We start from the raw sequence: 22,644 nt of genomic DNA, 5'->3' as shown, positions 1-22,644 counted from the left end.
TGAGTTAACGCGAAATTAACGCGTTAACTTGCCCAGCCCTAGTTTCGACATTTTGTTTCATCAACTGAAATCTATGCAACTAATTTTATTTTAACGTAACGTTCTTCACAATGACTTAAAGTTAAAACTGTCAATTTAAAATAATCTCAGTGGACAGCATATGCTCAAATAGTACAGTACCGGTTGTTCAGTCCTGTGCAGTATCCAAGCTTTTCAAAGAATATCTCTCTTTTGCTGCAGCAGCTCCCCAGTTTCAGAGTTACAGCTCCAAGTGCACCAATGACCATCGCGCTGGCACCACGGAGACCCTGACTCTCCATGACTTCTGTACATCCTCTCTCAGCTCCTGCTATTTCTCAAGCTCCTTCTGGGTGTGCCACCACTTGTGGTTGCTTAGTTCCGCTTTTTCCACCACCAAAATGTCTGCTTGGTTAGCCATCACCCACTTACCAGTCTGAACCTGGAAGTCCTGTAGGAAGTCAGCCTGGATTAGATTCAGTGAAGTTTATTTCTGTACAGCAGCAATTCACAACAAAAGTTGCCTGAAGGTAATTTACTGATAACAAACGAATTAAAGTGTATTATGTGTTCAGAAATATGTAGTCAGTTACATACATACATACATACATACATACATACATACATACATACATACATACATACATACATACATACAGCTTAAAACTCAATTACATTACTTATTCCAATTTTATTGTAGTTTTTTTAAACAATACAGAGGAGTTCTGTTTATCATTCAAATTCCTAATATAGGTTCTTCAAAGACAAAAATAAAGAAGGCATAAAGTTAAAAGCTGAAATAACAGGTAATGCAAAACTGGAGAGTAGCAGGAAAAAGTAGCAGGCCAAGGAAGAGTGGGAAAAATGTCCTCCAGCAGTCTAAGCCTATAGCAGCATAACTATAGAGGTAGCTCAGGGTAACATGAGCCACTCTGACTAGAAGCTTTGTCACAAAGGAAAGTTTTAAGATTAATCTTAAAAGTAGACGGGGTGTCTGCCTCACAGACCAAAACTGGGAGTTGGTTCCACAGGAGAGGAGCCTGATAGCTAAAGGATCTGCCTCCCATTCTACTTTTAGAGACTCTAGAAACCACCAGCAGACCTGCAGTCTGAGAGCGAAGTGCTCTGTTAGGAACATACGGGGTAATCAGAGCTCTGATATATGATGGAGCTTGATTATTAAGGGTTTTATACGTTAGAAGGAGAATTTTAAATTCTATTCTTGATTTAACAGGAAGCCAATGAAGGAAAGCTAAAATTGGGGAAATATGATCTCTATTGTTGATTTTCATCAGAACTCCTGCATTTTAAATTTTAAATCAGCTGAAGACTTTGAACTGCATTTTGTGGACTTCCTGATAGTAAAGAATTACAATAGTTCAGCCTTGAAGTAACAAATGCATTGACTAGTTTTTTCAGCATCACTCCTGGACAGAATGTTTCTAATTTTGGCGATATTCCTAAGGTGAAAAAAGGAAACTCTGGAAACCTGTTTAATATGGGATTTAAATGACATGTCTTGGTCAAAAATAACAAGATTTTTTACTTTATTACCAGAGGCCAAGTTAATGCCATCCAGATTGAGTGATTGATTAAGAAGTTTATTTTTTTAGGACTCTGGCCCAAAGATTACAACTTCTGTCTTTACTTCCTTTTAGATGCAGGAAATTTAAAGTCATCCAGATTTTGATGTCATCAAGACATGACTGCAGTCAAAGTAACTGATTGGATTCATCAGGATTTATGGATAAATATAGCTGAGTGTCATCAGCATAACAGTGGAAATTAATCCCATGCTGTCTGATAATTTTGCCAATCGGAAGCATATATATATTAAAGAGAATTGGTCCAAGGACTGAACCCTGTGGTACTCCACAGGTGACCCTAGAGTTTGAAGATTTATTATTAACATGAACAAACTGGAATCTGTCCGACAGATAAGATTTAAACCAGCCTAATGCTTTCCCCTTAATCCCTACAGTATGCTCAAATCTTTGTAGGAGAATATTGTGATCAACTGTATCAAATGCAGCACTAAGATCTAACAGGACAAGTACAGACACAAGTCCATTATCTGAGGCCATGAAAATATCATTAGTGACCTTCACCAGAGCTGGTTCAGTGCTATGATGAGCTCTGAAGCCTGACTGAAACTCCTCAAGTAGGTCATTACTTTGTAAATGTTCACATAGTTGATTAGCAACTACTTTCTCAAGAATTTTAGATAAGAAAAGGAGATTAGATATAGGTCTGTAGTTTACTAACTCATCTTGATCAAGAGATGGTTTCTTAAGTAAAGGTTTAATAACAGCTACTTTAAAAGCCTGTGGTACATATCCATTTACTAAGGATAGATTAATCATGTCCAAAATAGTGCCACTGATCAAAGGGAATATGTCCTTAAACAACTTGGTTGGGATTGGGTCTAACATACAGGTAGAAGGTTTAGATGAAGCTAAAATTTTAGAAAGCTCAGAAAGCTCTACTGCCTCTAAACAGTTTAAACACTGCTCAGGTTCTAAAGATTCCTTCAGCACTGCCTCACTTACTGAAGACGAGGTAACCATGTTTGGTAGGATGCCAATTATTTTATTTTTAATAGAATACATTTTATTTATGAAGAATCCCATAAAGTCATTACTGCTAAGGGAATGGATGGATCAATGGAGCTGTGACTCTGGGTAAATTTGGCAACTGTACTGAAGAAAAATCTAGGATTATTTTTGTTGTCAATTAATAATAAAAACCATGCTGCTCTAACTCTGCAAAGGGTCTTTTTATACAAAAGTAGACTGTTTTTCCAGAATAGGTAGGATTCTTCATGGTGTGTAAAGCGCCAATTTTTCCCCAATTTCCTAACATTGTCCTTCAAAGAAGTTCAAGGAAATATTTTAGTCTAAATATTGTTTAGACTTGTTGTCTATGGTGCAGACAAAAATAAGAATACAATAAAATAAAATAAAATTGAATAAAATCGATATATATACAGAAGCAATATACACTCAGTAAACTGTGCGTTAATGTAACGCAGAGGCTTGTAAGTCCTGAACGGGGGAGAGAGACAGTGTCCAGTGTCACAGGCGGCTCTTGGCCTTGTTCATCAGACCGGTAGCAGATGGGAAGAAACTGTGCTTGTGGCGTGAGGTTCTGGTCAATCTCATCATTTTGTTTAGTAATTTCTGCCAAAAGCTGCAGCATTTTGATTTAATCCATCGAGAGCAGCATTTGCAAGCAATGCTCTGATTGGATGAAAAAAAACTGTCTGTGATTGGCTGGTGGAGTCGACCGTTTTGAAGTTGCGAGCGCAGAGACGGAAACGAGTGAGCGTAGAAACAGCCGAGCGAGCGCACGGCTGGTGTTGAGCATGGAAGGAGCAGGTGGAGCGTGTGAACAGTGGGTTGAGAAGAGTTTATCACAGTTGAGCATGCACATGTGATGTTTAAATGCTGAATACCTGTGTCACTGCATGCTTGAATTGGTTCCTGCGAGCTCGAGGCAAAGGCACAAAAATAACGTCATAGTGAATCACGAGGAGTTCCCAAAGCTGAAGTGCAGCAAGAGAGAATGTCATGAATGGTGTGGAGCAGAACCCAGAATTCAGCCAAAACAATGTTTTTCCTTTTGCTGGATTTATTGAAGGGCAAAATTAACAAAAACCAGATCCAAAAAAAGGGGTAAGGCAGACATCCAATACACTTGACAGGAACAGAACTGGGCAGAATAAACAGAAGCAGGTTAACCAAAACAGGATCAAGGTGCTGGGGCTCTTACCAAAACAAACCAGGAGGAACAAACGCGTGGGCATGAAGTGTGATGATCCGACGGGGAGCAGAGAACTAAGGCAGGTTTAAATAGGCGGATAGAACAGGTGAGTGGAGGGAAACTAATCAAGGACAGGTGGGAGCGATTAAGGGAGCAGACAGGACACTAGAAAATAACCCTAAGACAAAACCAAACAAACCAAGCACAGAACTAAAAGCAGAGCTAAAACAGGGACCAGATAACTAACACAATAAAGGGGCTAAACTAGAATCCAAAAACGCAAATAAATCCAAGGGCAAAAAGAGCTACTTTAACCAAATAATAAACATAAACCAGAACAGAACGTGACAGAGCCCCTCCCTCAAGGACGGATTCCAGACGTCCTTTGAACCGAAAATAAAACAGATTAGACCGGGTGGGTGGAGGGGGTTACCGGACGGAGGGACACAGTCCATACAAAACAACCCGACACGGCGAACAGATGAAACAAAATCCAAAAATTACCAATCAAAACCTGAACCAAAAACAACCCAGACAGGGTGAACTAACAACTAACAGAAAAGTCTCAAAAAGTCTGGCGGACGTCCCGGAGCACGGCCCCGGCATGTCAGGTTCTCCGGCGGACGTCCCGGAGCACGGCCCCGGCGTGTCAGGTCCTCCGGCGGACGTCCCGGAGCGCGGCCCCGGCGTGTCAGGACCTCAGGAGGCCGTCGGCGGACCAGCGCCCTCGGAGACCGTCGGCGGACCAGCGCCCTCGGTGCTTGGCGCCTGGAGAGGGAAAGAGCAGAACCTGGCGCCTGACTAAAGACTAGAGACGGCGCCTGACTAAATGCTGAAGAAGGCGCCGGACTACAGGCTGCTACAGACGGAGCCTGGCTACAGGCTGCTACAGACGGAGCCTGGCTACAGGCTGCTACAGGCGACTGGTGCGGGAGCCTGGCTACAGGCGACTGGTGCGGGAGCCTGGCTACAGGCGACTGGTGCGGGAGCCTGGCTACAGGCTTCGGGCAGGACCTGGCTACAGGCTTCGGGCACGAGTGCTTTAAAGCTGTGAGGAGCTGGCACTGGAGACAGTGTGTTAAATCTACGAGGAGCAGGCACAGGAGACTGAGTCTTTAAGCTGCGGGGAGCCGGCACTGTAGGCTGGGCTTTGAAGCTACGGGGAGCCGGCACTGGAGCTGAAATCGAGGGCGGGTCCTCCAGGGCCCCTTCTTGGGGCTTGGGGCTTGGACGTTCCTCCTGGGTCTCCTCGTCGCCCGCTGGCGGCGGACCCCCCTGGGTCTCCTCGTCGCCCGCTGGCGGCGGACCCCCCTGGGCTCCCTCAGGAGCTTTGGGCAGAGGCGAACCCTCCAGGGTCTCCTCGTCGCCCGCTGGTGGCGGACCGTCTTCGATGGATGCAGGTGCCAAGGTGTCAGCCGGACCCTCGGGGACAGGTTCTGGGTTCGAGGTGTCAGCCTCTGCTTTTAGTTCAAGCACAGAACTAAAAGCAGAGCTAAAACAGGGACCAGATAACTAACACAATAAAGGGGCTAAACTAGAATCCAAAAACGGAAATAAATCCAAGGGCAACCAAATAATAAACATAAACCAGAACAGAACGTGACAGAGAATGTGTTTTAAATGTGCTTATATGTTAGAAACAGATAGATATCACAGCAAAGAGATTAAAGATGAGAACAAAAGCGTCTAGAACACCAAACCACAGTCATCACTGCAGCAACTGAAAACAGGAAGTGACGCAATACGCCTTACCGCAAACAGTAAGTCAGCAAGCAATCCAAGCTCTGCAAGAGACATGACACCAAAGGAGGCAGCATAGCTAACGTGTTAAGATTCAAAGCAGTAACAAACTTTCAGAAAGTTTACTTTTAGATTTAAATTTATCTCAAGTAAAGCATATGATTGAAGGTATAAACAATGAAATGAAACTAAACAAAATTTTGCTCAAATGTACATTGTGAATATACAGTTGAATGACAATAAAAACAGCTATGATTTTTGATTGGTCCAAGGCAAGTGAGAGCTGGTGGACTTAAAATGCTGTTCTGGGTTCTTTTGTGACCTCCTGGATGAGTCTTCAATGTGCAATTTTTATTTGGCTGGACAGTTCTGGAAAGTTCTCCTCTGTGCCATGTTTTTCTCCATTTGAGGATATTGGCTCACAGGGTTGTTTGTAGCAACCTATAGATGATCTCAATTTCTTTGGATCAGAACCAGATGTGTTGCTTTTTTAAATCTTTTGCCAGACTGATCCTGTTTCATATATATAAATATATGAAACAGAAAAAATACACTATATTACACGGGTCTGATACAAATCAGGGTGGTTTTAAATTGGTGAAATTAAACCAAAAAAGAAAGAGACATTTCATTAGTTATTGGTTGGTCTGGACAGGCTTTTCTGCTATGAACAAAGATTATCTTTGTATTTTATTATTTGTGTGTCAGGATCTGCAGGAATGTGATTAGTTATGTCAGCTCCCTGGGGATGCTTTTGGTCTGTAATTCCCTTATTCTGCTTGTCTCTAGATTCTCATTTGTGTTACCTGTTGAGTTATGTGTTAAGGGTTTAGGCTTATTAGATTCTTGTATCTGTTAGATCCGGTTTCTGTTAGGTTATCTTCTCACTGTAGTAGTTCGGTTATATCCTTGTTTTATGCTTGCCTTTCTTTAGTTCAGTTTCTGTGCTGTATTTATTTTACTAGCGCACAGTTAGATTTAGTTAACTTATTGTCCTTTATTTATTTAGTCCTGTTATATCTTTTCTTAGTTTAATTAGATTCTTCTCCAAATTTGGTCCGTTCATTATCTTCTGCTAGGTACAATTTCCTGCCGTCTCATTACCCTTCACCTGGGTTGTATTCCTCGGTTCAGCTGTATCTAATTATCCATCTGTTGTTTTCTTCCATCTCTTCCACTTTAAGTTTAATCCGCTCTGTCAGACACGTTGTTTGGTCCGCGGTCTTCATTCTGGATTTAACCTGTTATGATCACTTCCCTGTTGCTGCTCCTTGTTCCTGTCATCCTATGATCCTGTTTCTTTAATAAACCACCATTAAGCTCAACCTGAAACTCCAGAGCTGTTGTCTGCACTTCAGTCCTGCACCAAACCTGACAATGTGTGATAATCTGAAACTGCAATTTATAAGAATTTACACTTTCTAGAACGTTTTATTTTCATACATTTTGTTCACAGTACAACAGATATCACTCCTTTTTTTAAATTACTTTTGATTGTTACTCTTATTAAGGCTGTCAGGTGTAATTAACCTCAAGTCCAGAACATCCACTGGTCAATATGTAACCTTTTAGAATCTGGTTTCTGAGAAACAGGAAATGACCTGAGAGTGACTTTAAACCATGTCTACTACGTGCTGCGCCGAGGGTTTTTTCTTTTTTTAGATGTGGCCTACAGTAAAATAAATATGCAGAAACCGAAACTATGCACCTTAGTTGACTTATAGGAAGATCCTCAACCATTAACTTTAAAGAGCGAAAGACACAACAAGACTGTTTGCAGTGAGAAACCGACAAAATGCCAGGAGAAAGGTAAATAAAATAAATACTTTAATTTGCTAAATGTATTGACATCCAGGACACCATAAGAAGGTACATGGAATAATGTCTGTTCACTTGGAATCCTTTAAATGACATTTTTGTGAACTTATACATACATTTTATTTCAAGTCTTTCTCAGATCAGTTGTTCTCTCTACAAATACACAATATTTAGCTATTTTTTTTATAGCTAAAGGAATATCTGTTCTCTTAGTGATCTTCAGGTTGAAAATTATGTATCTTCCCTTTATTTGGTATTTTTAACATTACCAAATAAAGAAAAATAACAATTACATGTCCGTTAACTTCATAAATCCTATATCTTGCTGACAGTTTGTTCTAGTTTATAGTTTGTTCTAGATTACAGTTTAATTGGAGTTAATGCAAGCTCACTGTATCTTTAAGACGATTATAAGGCTTTTAGTCATGTATGCCATCATAGGAATCAGTGTGTTAATGGCAGCAAAGAAAGTATTCATTGTGTGATTATTTATTTTATTCCTAAGTCATTAACCTACAAAAACATTCATATTCCTAGACACCTTTGTTATTTCAGGGTAGGAAAATGTTTTAATCCTTTTCTTGGGTTGTCTAAGTAGCTGACTGCAATACTTCCATCTAAATCCAAAATGCTGCCCAGAAAATGTAAATTACGTCTTTACATTCTGCTACAAATATAAAAGGTGACTGTGGTGAAGATGTTAATGCAGTGAAGTTTACTGATAATTATCTTTTATGGTCTTTACCAGTATGTATAACATTGTTCAATATTGATCCATGACTGCAGCACCATTACCCTGTCTTGTCCTATACAAGCACGGAATACCTTTATTACTTTTAGTTCCGGCATGATGGTGATAAAAAAATAACAGACCACATTGCACACAAGGATTAGGTCCAAGGTCTATGTTGTCATTTGCATCTTAACATGTAAAGGACATAAATGCTTCAGTTAACAGCAGTGTGCCTGGCAGCAGAAGAACCCCAGGGAGCTTTCTGTGGCTGGGGGTCAGAGCAGCAGTCTGTGGGATTCAACTTCCCAGAATGCAAACGTTCTGCTCTAACCACCAGGCCACAACTCCCCCTGTCCTGTAATCTATTTTCAATAGATTTTTCATCTTGTCTTTGATCTATCATTAATTACATTTCCCTTTCTGCAAGCTATTCATTATGCTAAAAAGAATAATGAGACAATTTCTTTATATACCAAAGGTACACTATATTTCCAAAGGTATTAGTTCCACTGCCTTGACTCCCATATGAGCTGAAGTGACGTCCCCTTCCTGATCCATAGGGGTTCAATATGATGTCGGTCCACCCTTTACAGCTAGAACAGCTTCAACTCTTCTGAGAAGGCTGTCCACAAGGTTTAGGAGTGCTTATAGGAATTTTTGACCGTTCTTCCAGAAGTGTATTTGTGAGGTCAGACACTGATATTGGACAAGAAGGCCTGGCTCTCTGCTCTAAATTATCCCAAAGGTTTTCTATCAGGTTGAGGTCAGGCCTCTGCAGGCCAGTGAAGGTCATCCACACCAGACTCTGCCATCCATGTCTTTATGGACCTTGCTTTGTGCTGTGGTGCAGACATGGTGGAAGAGGAAGGGGCCAGCTCCAAACTCTTCCCACAAAGTTGGCAGGATGGAGTTGTTCAAAATGTCTTTGACTGCTTAAGCATTCAGAGTTTATTTCACTGAAACTAAGGGGCCAATAACCTGACGCCGCCAGATAGATTTGCTCCGCATATCCATCTGGAAACCTTCCGTTGAAGTAATTTTGGGAAGGGGCGAAAATACTGGTTAGCTGATTGGCTTATGTTGGTGATAGACAAGCCAAATAAACCAATTAGATCAACGAAGCATTTGACGTACTCGTCAACATGCTTCGTCGTCGCTCTGTTGACGAAAACACAACCACAAGCCAAGCTACTCTTGCTGCTGCAGGTAAAGGCTCGTTAGCTCAGCAAAGAAATACTCTGTAATTCCGATAAAACTTGCTCGATAGCCACGCTAACGCTAGTTTCATCGGCTGAAGCCGCCATGTTATTTATTTATTTTTTTTAACCCTTCAACCGCCATGTTATTTAGACTGAACTGTCGATCTTCCCGTTGCGTCACACCTCAACCCGCCTCAAAGCCAACGCTGATTGGACGTTCGTTTGGTGAACGGCTCCAAATTTTCTTTAACGGAGAGTAGCCAGACTGATCTGCGAGTGAAACCTTGAAAGCTCGCGAGATCATGATGGTCTCACGAGGCTAAGGGGCCAAGCCCAGCTCCTGAAAACCAACCCCGCACTATAATCCCCCCTCCACCAAACTTTACACTTGGCACTAAACAGTCAGACACCAGATACCGTTCTCCAGGGAACCACAAACCCAGACTCGTCCATCAGATTTCCAGATAGAGAAGTGTGATTCTTCACTTCAGAGAATGTGTCTCCTTGGCTCTTGAGTCCAATTGTGGCGTGCTTTATACACCATCTGCATCCGACACTTTGCTTTGCACTTGGTGACGTATGACTTGGCTGCAGCTACTTGACCATAGAAACTCATTCCATGAAGCTCTCTGCGCTGTTCTTGAGCTGATCTGAAGTTTGGCTGGTTTTTGTTACAGCTCTGTCTAAAAGGGTGAATCTGCCATTCTTAGTAAAATCTCAAAAATTCAATTAAATTTCTAATATATATTGTATTATCTGACCTTTCAAAATAAACTTTGAATTAAACTCACAAAACAGCAGTTTTGCACTTGGCTATGCAAAACTATGCAAGGTCCAGTAGATGGCAATAATACAATACATTTCCCTTCTGTTCCTAATAAAAAACAAGCTAATCATGCAAGTATTCTGATGAAAATACTATTTATTGTGGTGTGGGATGGTCAGAACTGCCTACCTTTGTTTGCTTATTTATTTTTGCATGCAATAATACAGTGACAATTTTCTGTCCTACAGGGAAAAGCTACAGCAGGTCCTGTGTCAGTACGTCACCCATACGCTGACCTACATGAAAACAGTAAAAGTTTTTTATGACCAGTTCTCTGAATGGAAGAACAGCAGAGACATAGAGAATGAGAAAATGATGGAAATCAAAGAAAGGGCTGATGAAATTGACCCCACTTTTACAAAGTCAGAGGGAAAATGGGCAAAGTTTCGTAACTACGTGAAGAGCAGCTTCCAGATGGATGCAGAGAGCAAATTTGCAGAACTAGAAAAGGAGCTGGATGAAGTGTTGAAATACACACTGGAAGGTCTGGAGGAACTCGACACCTTTGTGGATGCAGTGGAGAAGCTGGCAGTGACTTCGCTGCATGTGTTTACTGAGAACCTTGTTTTACACCTGCCTGAGACGATCAGATTTGATGATGTTCAAGCTGTGATCATCGCTGCACGACAGATCTGCCCTCTCCTCCTGGAGTTCAAACGAGACGCAAAGTCCTTCTTTCTGCCTAACCTTCACAATGTGGAGGTGCTTACATACCAACTGAAATGTTACATAGATACCACCGACACCATATGGCAGTCTCATGGCAAAAGGTACATTTATATTTGTATAATTAAACATTGAAGATGAACTGTGTTTTTATTTTTAATTAAGGAAACTTAAAATATAACTTTGCCTTTTACAGCTTTAACTTCAACATTTGCTTGGATATGTCAGAGGACATTGCTGTAAATCCTGGTCTGATTGAAAGTGACATGCACAAGATGATAAATCACATTAAGCAACTTGACAAGATCAGGTAAGTTTGTTATATTTTAATACATTCAGATTTTTCAGTGTTATTTTCAGTCATAACAAATGTAAGTAAAATCGTCTGCTTTTAAAAGAAGTACACAACAAGATCACTTTCAGTCCACGTTGGTTTATTTATATAGTGTGAGCGGCTATCTGCTATGACCAAATGGGGGTTTAAGAAGAGACGTTCCTCTACAGATGTTGCCACTTAAATGGAGTGGAGGGGTGTCAGACTGATTATGAGAAGGAGATCTTTGTTTTCCAGCTTTGGCCCCTTGCAGGGTCTTCAGTGCCCAATAGGTCTCCAGGAAGTGATCATATTAGGATCAAATCGTAGATCTTTAGGAAGGCAAACCATAAAAAATGCTAAACATCAGATGGTGTAGTAGGTCAGGGAACCCCACCGTAGATTGGCAACTGAGACCAGACCAGATATATGTATATATATATATATATATATATATATATGTATATATATATATATATATATATATATATATATATATATATATATATATATATATGTATATATATATAATATATATATATATATATATATATATATATATATATATATATATATAAAGAACAGTCTTTTTCCTGTTTCTATGTATGCTAAAGGTTAAAATATTCATATTTGTTATACTGAATATTCTTACATACTAATTACAGACTATCTTGTCTGACATTCTTACTCTTTTGTTTTACTTCATAACAAAGTAAAATGTCTTCCACAGGATGGATGAGCACTTTTGGATGGAGTTCCTGTTCCAGAAAGTCTCCCCAGATTATTTCATCAAAATCGTTGATGGCCAGCTGCCCAAAATGCTACAGTTCCTTGACGAGCTGGAGGAGTGTGCTGTTAAGTTAGACAGCATGAACAAAGGAGCAAAGATCTCCAGTGTGACAGGCAGCTCAGTGGGAGCAGTGGGAGGTGTACTTTCCATTGTTGGCTTGGCGTTGATTCCAGTTACTGCAGGAGTCTCTTTAGGGCTGACAATTGCGGGTGTGACAATGGGGGTAACAAGCGGAGTCAACAGTTTGGTAACCACCTTAACAGAGATTGGAGTTAATCATACTCAGCAGAAAAAGGCAAATGAAGCCTTTCAAAGCTTCATGGAGGAATTCCAAAAGATCCAGGAATGTCTCAGTGAGGTGATGAAACAATCATCAGACACTCTGAAGCCAAAGAAGATAAATGTGGTGGTGGGAGTTGGGAAGGCTGTTAATAATGTACCTGCAATAGTAAAGGGTGCTGATGCCATCGTTGATGCTGCTTCTGCTTTAAAGGCTGCAGGAGCAGGCAAGGCCTTAGATGTTCCTGAGATTGGTCAGGCGGTAGTTAAAGGGCCTCTGGCTCTCACCAAGGGGGCTAGAGCTGGTTTCATTGCACTTAATGCCTTCTTTATTGGCATGGATATCTTCTTTATTACCAAAGACAGCATGAGTCTGGCCAAAGGCAATGAGACTAAAGTCTCAAAGTTCCTTAGAGCCAGAGGTTCATTACTACGCTCTCAGATAGAATCATGGGAGAAGATTCGCAACTCTTTGTGTCAAAGCAAAAAGACTAACAAAGAAAACAGAAACTTCCTCCAAGAGCCTTTTTATCCAGGCATAAAGAAGGGATGGATCTAAAGTTCTCAAGAGAATAAAAGTCGAAGACTTGTCTGGTAGGCATTGAAAACAGTAAATCTGCCATAAGCGCTTTACTGAAGTTGCAGACTATTTCACTGATATACTACAAATAGAAAAATATAAAACCAATCAGTTTGACATACATTGCTAACATGGTAAGGTGTATAACTTTTTGCGTTAATATGTTTGAAGAAATTAATAGTTTATCATTCTCTTTTACCTACACAAATGCGTTAACACTGAACGTGACCAAGGTGAATTTTTTGCGTTGTTCGCCTGTTGTTAGTCGCTTGACTTTTTACCTCTCTCTCGCAAACAGTTTGCACAGACAATGCAGCAAAATTTCGCCCAGCTTGCTTCACTGCATCATCAAACAGGAGTATCCATATGTTTGCTGGTTCCTCTTGTCTGTTCAACTCACCGTGCCGGACCTTAATTTTACCAATCGAGTCACAGTGCTGTATGTGATGTGGAAAACTGAACAATGGCGCCGTGATCCCTGTCTTCTATAGAGACGTACCCGGTTCAGCGAGTACCGCCTCCTGCTCCCGGCATCTGGATGACGGTCGTTTCCAGAGGTATCTCCGTCATCTAGGTCCTACTATGAGAACCTGCTGTCCCGCTTCAGGGGATGGATCACCTTCTGGGACACCCACTATAGGCACTCTTTCCCCGCTGCAGAGCATGTGTCCATCAGTCTTTGGTCAGTAAATCAATCTGCTCATAAGAAATTTATCTTCCATGTTGAATTAAAAGCTTTGTCTCTGCTGCACTCCTTCAGCCTGTGTCACAACCAGAAAAGTTCAGATAGTTGAACTCGAGCAAAAAGTCATGCCTCTGCCAAGCCACGCCTTATGCACCATTAAACATGCGTCATTCGCATCGCTGACTGTTAATTCGCCCCTGAGCGTACCTTTACGTAGAGATAACTTATGAATCACTTACTCTATTTACCTTGTTTACGTTCAGTGTGAACACACCTTCAGAGGTAGGCCCCTAATGGTAAAACATGTTTTTTTTTAAGAATGTGATTTGTTTAAACTGCTGTAAATATGAGACTATTTAGAAGAAATTAACATGTATTTCCAGATCTGTATCCTAAAAGAATTTAACTAGCTTTCATTTCAATGTTTTTTCTTAATATTGCTCTTGCTACCAGTACCCCTTTACAATTTTTGTGTTGTTTTTGTTATATTTCTCATAGCTTTAGCTCTAATACAAATGGAGAAAAAAACTTGGCAAGGCTGTGCTTTAGCAAAATCTTTATTTAGTCGTGTTATTTTTGTTCAAGTCTGTTATACAACTTTTAAACCAAATCGGGAAATCGGTGTCCTTTTTAAAATGTTATACTAATAAAAAAGCATTTTTTGATTATGAAACAATTGCACTCTGATTTCCAAAGTTTCATGTTTATTTACTGCTATTTCTTTCAAATGTTGTGTTATCTTTTCGTTTTCACATATGGGGTAGAAATAAACCATGTTCATAGGTTCTTTTTGTTTGTTTGTTTTTTTGCAAGATGCTGCAACCAGACAGAATAGACGGCATTTGTTTAATGGACAGATTAAACCTAAATAATTAAATAAATAATCTCCAAACATGCTCAAAACACCAACAAATCGCAACTCACCATTTTCATGCAAGAAGAAATACAGGCCAGATTTTCCACTTCACCAAAAAATCTGCCAATTTAAGAAATATTTTGAATTCTTGTCTTTTGTCTTCAGAAATTATTATTTTTAAAACATGAGCATGTTTTAAAAATAATAATAATATTAATAATCGTCTTTTTTACTTACTCTGGAATGCACTTGTGGACCTTTATCATGCTTGGATCTAGCTGCCATTAGAAAATTTCACTTTCATGTCTTTTTTTTCTTCCTTTTGTTCTATCTGGCAATGTGGCAATAGGAATTGCTGTCTTAATGCCAAAAACAGCCAAACAGATAATACTTTCACAAGTGGAGCCTTACTGTTTCCGCCATAGTGCTTTGCTTGATTTATATATGCAAGAGTGTTATCAGAATTTATGCTGGGAATATTTTGTGTTAAATGGACACTGAAACAAGAAGGTAGAAGAGGAAAAAAAGGGGTGAATATGGAGCCAGAAGGGTCTCAATATTCACAAATACACATATGTGATTCATACATGCACAGTACAAGATCCAAACACTTACAGCACGTTTCACGCAAGGACAAAAAAAAATCCACAAATGCACAGCACAAGATTCACCAAAGTATTTCTGGTCCATAAACAATTATAAATGAAATTACAAAGTACCAGTGGTCTTTAAACTTCACTGCATTTGTGTGTGGATTTTTGATACTGCCATGCCTTGCCTCGATCCACAAATGCATTTTTTTAAACAGGGAATGGTTTGCAACCAGTCAGAAGTCTCCCTTGTATAAGCCAATCACAGGAAAGTACTCCACATGGGGTGACTTACTCATAAGCCAATCACATTCAACCTGTTCAGAAAGCGAGTACTATGAGCACAAGGAGCATTTCAGACCTCAGCATGGATTCTGACAACGTCAGTGGAGCGGTAAGTACAACATATATCTTGATATGCTTAGCTTGTTGTCTGCTTGGTATGACACTTTGTTTTGTTATTAATTTTAATTGGTTTATTAGTGCAACTGTTTATTAGTGCAACTGCCTCCACCGTTCGGCCTCGCAGCCGACGTCAAAAGCTGCCTCTCTGCTCCCTTCGCTAACCCACGTTTCTTGTGCTGTAGGTACAAGTCGCTCCAGATCCGCTCCGCAGCGCTTCTTGCTCTCTGACCTCCCATGTTTAACTCCACCAGGCTTCCTCCGTCTGATCTCCAGCCGGCAGCCGGCCAGCAGTGATTTCAGGATCTAGCTCACGGTTGATCCGGCTGAGGGACTCCGATTTCGGCAAGCGTCTCTCAGCTGCTCCCTCCTCCCACACGCGGTGGTGCATTTAGGGACTGAAATAAAATGAACATCCAGAGAACATTACAATAAAATACTGTTTGTCTGAATTCTTAGGTACGCAAAAGATTTGTGTACCTAGTACACAATGAACAAAATCACCTTAGTTGGTTTGTTGAAAGAAAAAAAACCTCAAAGCAATAAATCAAGCTTTGTTTATATAGCACTTTGAAAACATTTGAAACACAAATCTCTTTACACAATTTTGTAAAGAATTGTCTTATTCAACAGATTCTCTCCTTCACTCTCAATCTGGATCTTCAACGGCTTGTTGATTTAAATAAACTCTGCGTGTTCGTTAATATCAGAGCGGATCGCCAAACTCTGTTGAAGACATAAATTTACTTGAACAAGGATTATTTCTTTGTTAAAATCACTGCATACACTAATATACACAATATCCCAAAGAAAGAGCGACAATCATTCAGTGCATACATGATGGATGAAATGAATCAAGATCAAAATATTGTAAAGAAGGTGGATAATCTGGTTTAGACGTAGAACCCCCTCTGGTGGAGCTCAGCTTAGACTACAGCTCATTTAGTCTCTGCCTCCTGTTAACCTCTTAATGCTTAGCCTTCCTGCTGCCGGGTCTATCAGCTCTCCATCTATTGCTTCAAAACACTGTTGCACATAACCCATCTGGTTTCTGTTTTGGTCTCTAAAAAAGTATTTCCACCCCATATAAGTATTCACACCACTCTGAAAGTATACATATTTTCACCCCGACAGGATAAAATGGTTTTTCGAGCATTTCTTTGTTTTCCTTTGCGGTCAGTTTGCTTTTGCGTTGAGAGTTGCAGAGCTTCTCCGTCGCCTCTATCTCTGATCGCCAAAATGCAGCTCTGGCTCTGAGGAACTTTGAAACCACGGCCTCATTCCCTTTAGCCAGGGGCCATGCTGTCATTAGCAATAAAGAAGATATCCATGCCAAGAAAGAGAGCATTGGCTGCCATGAACCCAGTTCTTGCACCCTTGGAGAGAGCAAGAGTTCCTTTAAATGCTGTTGGACTAATACTAGGAACATCTGAGGCCACACTGGATACATTACTCAATACTTTTCCTTTCCTTACTACAACTTGCTGTGGTCTTGGCTACACGGTAACAGTTTCATTATTAATTTGTGTGGCAACAGATGGTTGTTTGGTCGCCTCTTCCAGACAATCCTGGACAATGAACACCATCCATGAATCTTTTAAAGGTTGTATTTGCTTTTTTTTGTTTGTTCCCTATTAACAGCAGCTTCTGCTATGATGGTTGTCAAGCTGTTAAGTCCACTGCTTCCTCCCAGGGTTGCACCAGCAACTGTGAGCCCTGTGGACACCCCAGCTGTAACCGGCATTAAAGCCAAGCCGACGATGGAGAGTACACCTTCATGGAGCTCCCATGGAGCTCCCAGCCACACTGGAAATCTTTGCCCTCTTGTTCATTTTGTCTAACTGAACGGCACATCGCTCAATCTGATCAAGAAACTCCACCATCTGGGGCCATTGATCGTTGTACTTATTTACAAAAGCTGATTAGTTGACCCTCTGGAACAAGAATGCCATCTGAAAGTCTTTGTCCAGCCTGGTAAAGAAACATTTCCTCATTTGTCTGTGCATTGAGAGGAATAGAAAATATTTAAATTAAATAATAATACTGTTATTACTGAAGGTTGAGCCTTACCTGACTTTATCCAGTTTAGCCCTGTTTTGCATGTCATCATCAACCATCATGTTTCTTTAAAAAAAAAAAAAGCTTAATTTCATAAATGGATGTTTGATCCAAAGCCACAACTTTGTTTGTTATTAAAGATTAATTTATCTGGCTACAAAGTTTACAAAGATTTTCTCTGTGATTTTAACGTGTTTTTCCAACTGGTACAGCAGCACCCCACATTTTGTTTTCTGGGAACAAAGAAGGCCTTTTCGTCTCTTTCGAACTCGAGTAGGAGAGGTCAGATCAGTCATACACATTTGATCTGTAATTACCTGGAAGCTGCTTTTCACAAAGCTCTTCAATTTGCCCTCTGACTCGCTGAAAGTGGGGTCAACTATGTCTGCCTTTTCTTGGATATTCCTCATTCTGTCTACCTCTAGCCCTCTGCACTTCTTCCACCCAGATTACTTCAGGCAGAAATCCCCCACAGCTATGATATAAGTTAGTATATCTGTGACATACTGACACAAGGCCCTCTATAGTTTAAAAAAATGTCTCTATCCATGAAAAGAAATCTTAAGGAATGAAACCACTTTCCTACTAAATAAGGAGGGAGAAAACCGGACTAATCAATATAAAACTGGCACCTTGCTTTACCTATTCCGATGCATCTCCTGTGCGTCTTCAGCTGTCAAAACATTGCAAAGTAATCTATTAAAGATGCAGCTCTTTTTTTAGATGAGTAGTGTTGATTCAGCGGTAACCATTTAATTACATTAAATTTTATTTATATAGCGCCAATTAATCATACATATCATCTCAAGGCACTTTCCAAAGTTAAATTCAATCAAATTATACAGATAGACCAGTTCACACGTGATGTCACGAGCTACATCCGCGCTACATCTGGGTCACGCTGGTAGGCAAAAACAGTACTGTTTTCGCCTACCAGCATGACAAAACGGGTGAATTAGAGCGTACTGTTAGTTTGTTTTTAGACTGTAAACAATGCCTACGACTTGTTGTGCTCCCAGTTGCACACAGAGGCATTCCAAATCATCGGATGTACATTTGTTTCGTATAACGATGGACGAAGAAAGAAGAAAGAAATGGATAATTTCAATGAAAAGGATGCAGGCAGACAATCCCAATGGACTGGGGGAGCCATCATAGTACGACAGAATTTGCAGTCTACACTTCATCTCGGGTAAATACAACTTAATTTTGCACTGGTCATTGTTCTGCTCAAATAAGTATATAAATAAAAAATTAGGATATATACTTAAGTCAAGACGTAAATGTTTGTTTCGTAATAATATACATACATGTACAATGTATGCAAACCCTCTGGTATGAGTCTGTGAAAAGGGTTAATAAGACAAAAACACCAAAATAATCCTTAGTGAACAATGTTTTTTTAACTTACCGGTGGCGGGTCTTCCTCTCTGCTGAGGCACTGTCTGTGTCCGACTCTGCTTTCTGCTGTTACACAAACATGTCTGAACATGTCCCGATATGAAATAATTGTAGCTGTCCAGTGGTTTCATGGCTTTCATGGTGTCTCGTGTAAACTGGCCTGACATATTTTTGTTCTTTAGAACAAGAGAACTCTTCAGTTTCTTGGTTTGCGTCTGCCAGTGTGTTCGCTTTTTGCCTACCAGTCAAGCGCAAATGCGTGAAAAACCCGAATCAAAACAATAACAATGAACTGGTCTATTGGTCAGAAAGTTTCCTCTCTAAGGAAACCCAGCAGGTTGCATCAAGTCTCTCCAAGCAGCATTCACTCCTCCTGAAAGAGTGTAGAGCCACAGTGGACAGTCGTCTGCATTGTTGATGGCTTTGCAGCAATCCCTCATACTGAGCATGCATGAAGCGACAGTGGAGAGGAAAACTCCCCTTTAACAGGGAGGAGAACCTCCAGCAGAACCAGAACCAGGCTCAGTGTGAACGCTCATCTGCCTCCACCCACTGGGGGTTAGAGAAGACAGAGCAGAGACACAGAAAGCTCAGAAGCTCACATTGACCCAGGAGTACTTTCTATGCTAGAGAAGACAGAGCAGAGACACAGAAAGCACAGAAGCTCACATTGACCCAGGAGTACTTTCTATGTTAGATGGTAATAGAGGATGATCTGCCTCCCCTGATGATGTCACAGCTAACAGAACGCCAGACCAGGTGTACCTTCTATGAAGACAAAAAAGGACAGAACAAAAAGTTAAAAGTTGAAATGACAAAAACACAATGCAGATTGGAGAGCAGTAGGAGAACTCAGCAGAGTTAGAGAAATAGACCCTGATGTCCTCCAGCAGCCTAAGCAAGGCAAGACAAGGCAAGGCAAATTTATTTGTATAGCAAATTTCAGTACAGAAACAATGCAAAGTGCTTTACATGATTAAAATATAGGAAAATAAAACAGAATAAAAGCTAGTAGGAATAAACTTTAGAAACAAAATAGAACATTAAAAAAAAAGTTGAACTAATGTAATGATTGGAGGAGGAGATGAACCCGATATTCAGCCAAAACACTTGAAGTGATGCTCAACAGGATTTATTGAATTGAAGAACAGGGTGAATCAGGCCAGTAGGCAAAAATAATCCAAGCAGGGTACAGAGCAGGCATCTGAGCAAAAAACTGACAGGAACTGGGCGGACTCAAAAACAGGCAAAGAGGTCAGATAATGTAAACAAGCAGACAGATAGAAATACAAAATGCTGGGGAGCTCTTACCGGATGAGTAAGGAGGACTAGGACATGAAACATGGGGACAAGAGATGTTCTGGCATGGAGCAGAGAACTGAAGCAGGTATAAATAGGCAGGAGAACAAAGAAGAGAGGGAGAGCTAATTAAGCAGAACGGGTGGAAGTAATCAAAAGGGGAAGAAGTGGCTGAAAGATTAACAGGACAAGTGGCAGGAAACAGGACAGAACTGAACTAGACAAAATACTTAACTAAAGTAATCATACACACTACACCCTAGAAAGAAAACAAAAACTAAGACAGAGCAAAAACAAAAGCACCTAATAAAAATCAGAAACTAATGTAAGTACAGGAACCATGACTAAATAAACTATAACTGTGCAGAAGCTATGAAAAATCCACAACGAGACCTAGAACAGAAATAAAACCTGAGGCAGGGGAGTGAACTAACTGATCAAATAATAAACATAAACCAAGATGGAAACCAGAATATTACAACTAATGATGTTTCAGTAAAACAGTTTAACTAGAACAGTCAAAGGCAATCCTAAACGAATGTGTTTTTAATCTTGATTTAAAGGAACTCAGGCCTTCCGCACTTTTACAGTTTTCTGGAAGTTTGTTCCAGATCAGTGGAGCATAGGAACTAAATGCTGCTTCTCCATGTCTGGTTCTGGTTCTGGTTCTGCAGAGCAGGCTGGAGCCAGAAGACCTGAGTGGTCTGGAGGGTTGATGCCCTGATAACAAGTCTGTGATGGATTTAGGTGCTAATTCAGGGATTTATAGACTAACAGAAGGATTTTAAAGTCTATTCTCTGAGATCCAGGGAGCCATGGAAGGACTTCAGAACCGGGTCCATGTTCTCTACGTTCTTAGTCTTAGTGAGGACTTCAGAACCGGGTCCATGTTCTCTACGTTCTTAGTCTTAGTGAGGACTTCAGAACCGGGTCCATGTTCTCTACGTTCTTAGTCTTAGTGAGGACTTCAGAACCGGGTCCATGTTCTCTACGTTCTTAGTCTCAGTGGAAGGACTTCAGAACCGGGTCCATGTTCTCTACGTTCTTAGTCTTAGTGAGGACTTCAGAACCGGGTCCATGTTCTCTACGTTCTTAGTCTTAGTGGAAGGACTTCAGAACCGGGTCCATGTTCTCTACGTTCTTAGTCTTAGTGAGGTCTTCAGAACCGGGTCCATGTTCTCTACGTTCTTAGTCTTAGTGAGGTCTTCAGAACCGGGTCCATGTTCTCTACGTTCTTAGTCTTAGTGAGGACTTCAGAACCAAGTCCATGTTCTCTACGTTCTTAGTCTTAGTGAGGACTTCAGAACCGGGTCCATGTTCTCTACTTTCTTAGTCTTAGTGAGGACTTCAGAACCGGGTCCATGTTCTCTACGTTCTTAGTCTCAGTGGAAGGAATTCAGAACCGGGTCCATGTTCTCTACGTTCTTAGTCTTAGTGAGGACTTCAGAACCGGGTCCATGTTCTCTACGTTCTTAGTCTTAGTGGAAGGACTTCAGAACCGGGTCCATGTTCTCTACGTTCTTAGTCTTAGTGAGGTCTTCAGAACCGGGTCCATGTTCTCTACGTTCTTAGTCTTAGTGAGGTCTTCAGAACCGGGTCCATGTTCTCTACGTTCTTAGTCTTAGTGAGGACTTCAGAACCGGGTCCATGTTCTCTACGTTCTTAGTCTTAGTGAGGACGCGGGCAGCAGCGTTCTGATCCACTTTTTAGGCAGACCTGTGAAAACATTGTTGCAGCAGCCTATAAGCCTATAGCAGCATAACTATAGAGGTAGCTCAGGGTAACATGAGCCACTCTGACTAGAAGCTTTGTCAAAAAGGAAAGTTTTAAGATTAGTCTTAAAAGTAGACGGGGTGTCTGCCTCACGGACCAAAACTGGGAGTTGGTTCCACAGGAGAGTTCCCAGGTTACGCCTAAATTAGACCGTGAGCGTAACGGTGCTACGTGCTAAGCTAACATTACAACACGGATGTTTGAGAGCAACATAAAGCTCACGGGCATCACTCCCCTTCGTGAATGATACTGAAACAGTGAAACAACATACAAACATGTTTTCAGTCTTTATTGTCTGTAAGTTAATGTTTCAATTAATTTATTAAGCGGTGCAGGAGCAGGATATAGTTTTCACAAGCCTAGCGCGCCCTCTTGTGGCTATAGACGGTAATGTTTACTCCTTGGTTCCTGTTGGTCACTGTGAATTACCGCTTTAATTTAATAATTAAGTCGTACCTGAATGTAAGTCGCAGAATCGGCCAAACTATGAAGAAAAGTGCGACTTATAGTCCAAAAAATACAGTATGCATTTTGCATAGTTTTTCTCACATTGCTGTGTAGATCAGCAGCTGTATTTAATTTGTTTAACAGAAAATTGCATTTTTACCTGAATATTCCATATTATTATTAATTTTGCAAAGCTCTGGCTTTATTTTTACTTTTATTTTAACCTTTGTGATAAGTTCATACTCTGCTGATTTATAACAAACTTTAGATCCTTTTAGTTTGTTTTTTCATTGCTTATTTTTATTTTTATTTTAGCCTTTCTGATAAGTTCATTCTCTGCCGCTTTATAATTAACTTTAGATCCGATTAGCTTGTTTTTTCATGGCTTATTTAGTTTCTAACTCTGTAT

General features: G+C 40.5%; 1 protein-coding gene and 1 pseudogene across 1 annotated transcript; one reads left to right on the top strand and one right to left on the bottom strand.

The window, feature by feature from the left end:
• The first annotated feature begins 7,315 nt into the window (after positions 1 to 7,315).
• On the top strand, positions 7,316 to 13,244 carry LOC118561173. Its single transcript, XM_036133101.1, has 3 exons — positions 7,316 to 7,329; positions 10,285 to 10,866; positions 11,806 to 13,244. The coding sequence occupies exons 1-3, from the start codon at positions 7,316 to 7,318 to the stop codon at positions 12,701 to 12,703; spliced, it is 1,494 nt and encodes a 497-aa protein (XP_035988994.1). The 3' UTR covers positions 12,704 to 13,244.
• A 3,076-nt stretch (positions 13,245 to 16,320) lies between these two features.
• Positions 16,321 to 17,592, bottom strand: LOC118561172 (annotated as a pseudogene).
• Between the last annotated feature and the right edge of the window lie 5,052 nt (positions 17,593 to 22,644).

The sequence above is a fragment of the Fundulus heteroclitus genome, unplaced genomic scaffold (genome assembly GCF_011125445.2).
Source record: "Fundulus heteroclitus isolate FHET01 unplaced genomic scaffold, MU-UCD_Fhet_4.1 scaffold_577, whole genome shotgun sequence".
NCBI lineage: Eukaryota > Metazoa > Chordata > Actinopteri > Cyprinodontiformes > Fundulidae > Fundulus > Fundulus heteroclitus.
The sequence above is the reverse complement of the archived record's forward strand: the minus strand, read 5'-3'. Positions and strand labels throughout refer to the sequence as shown.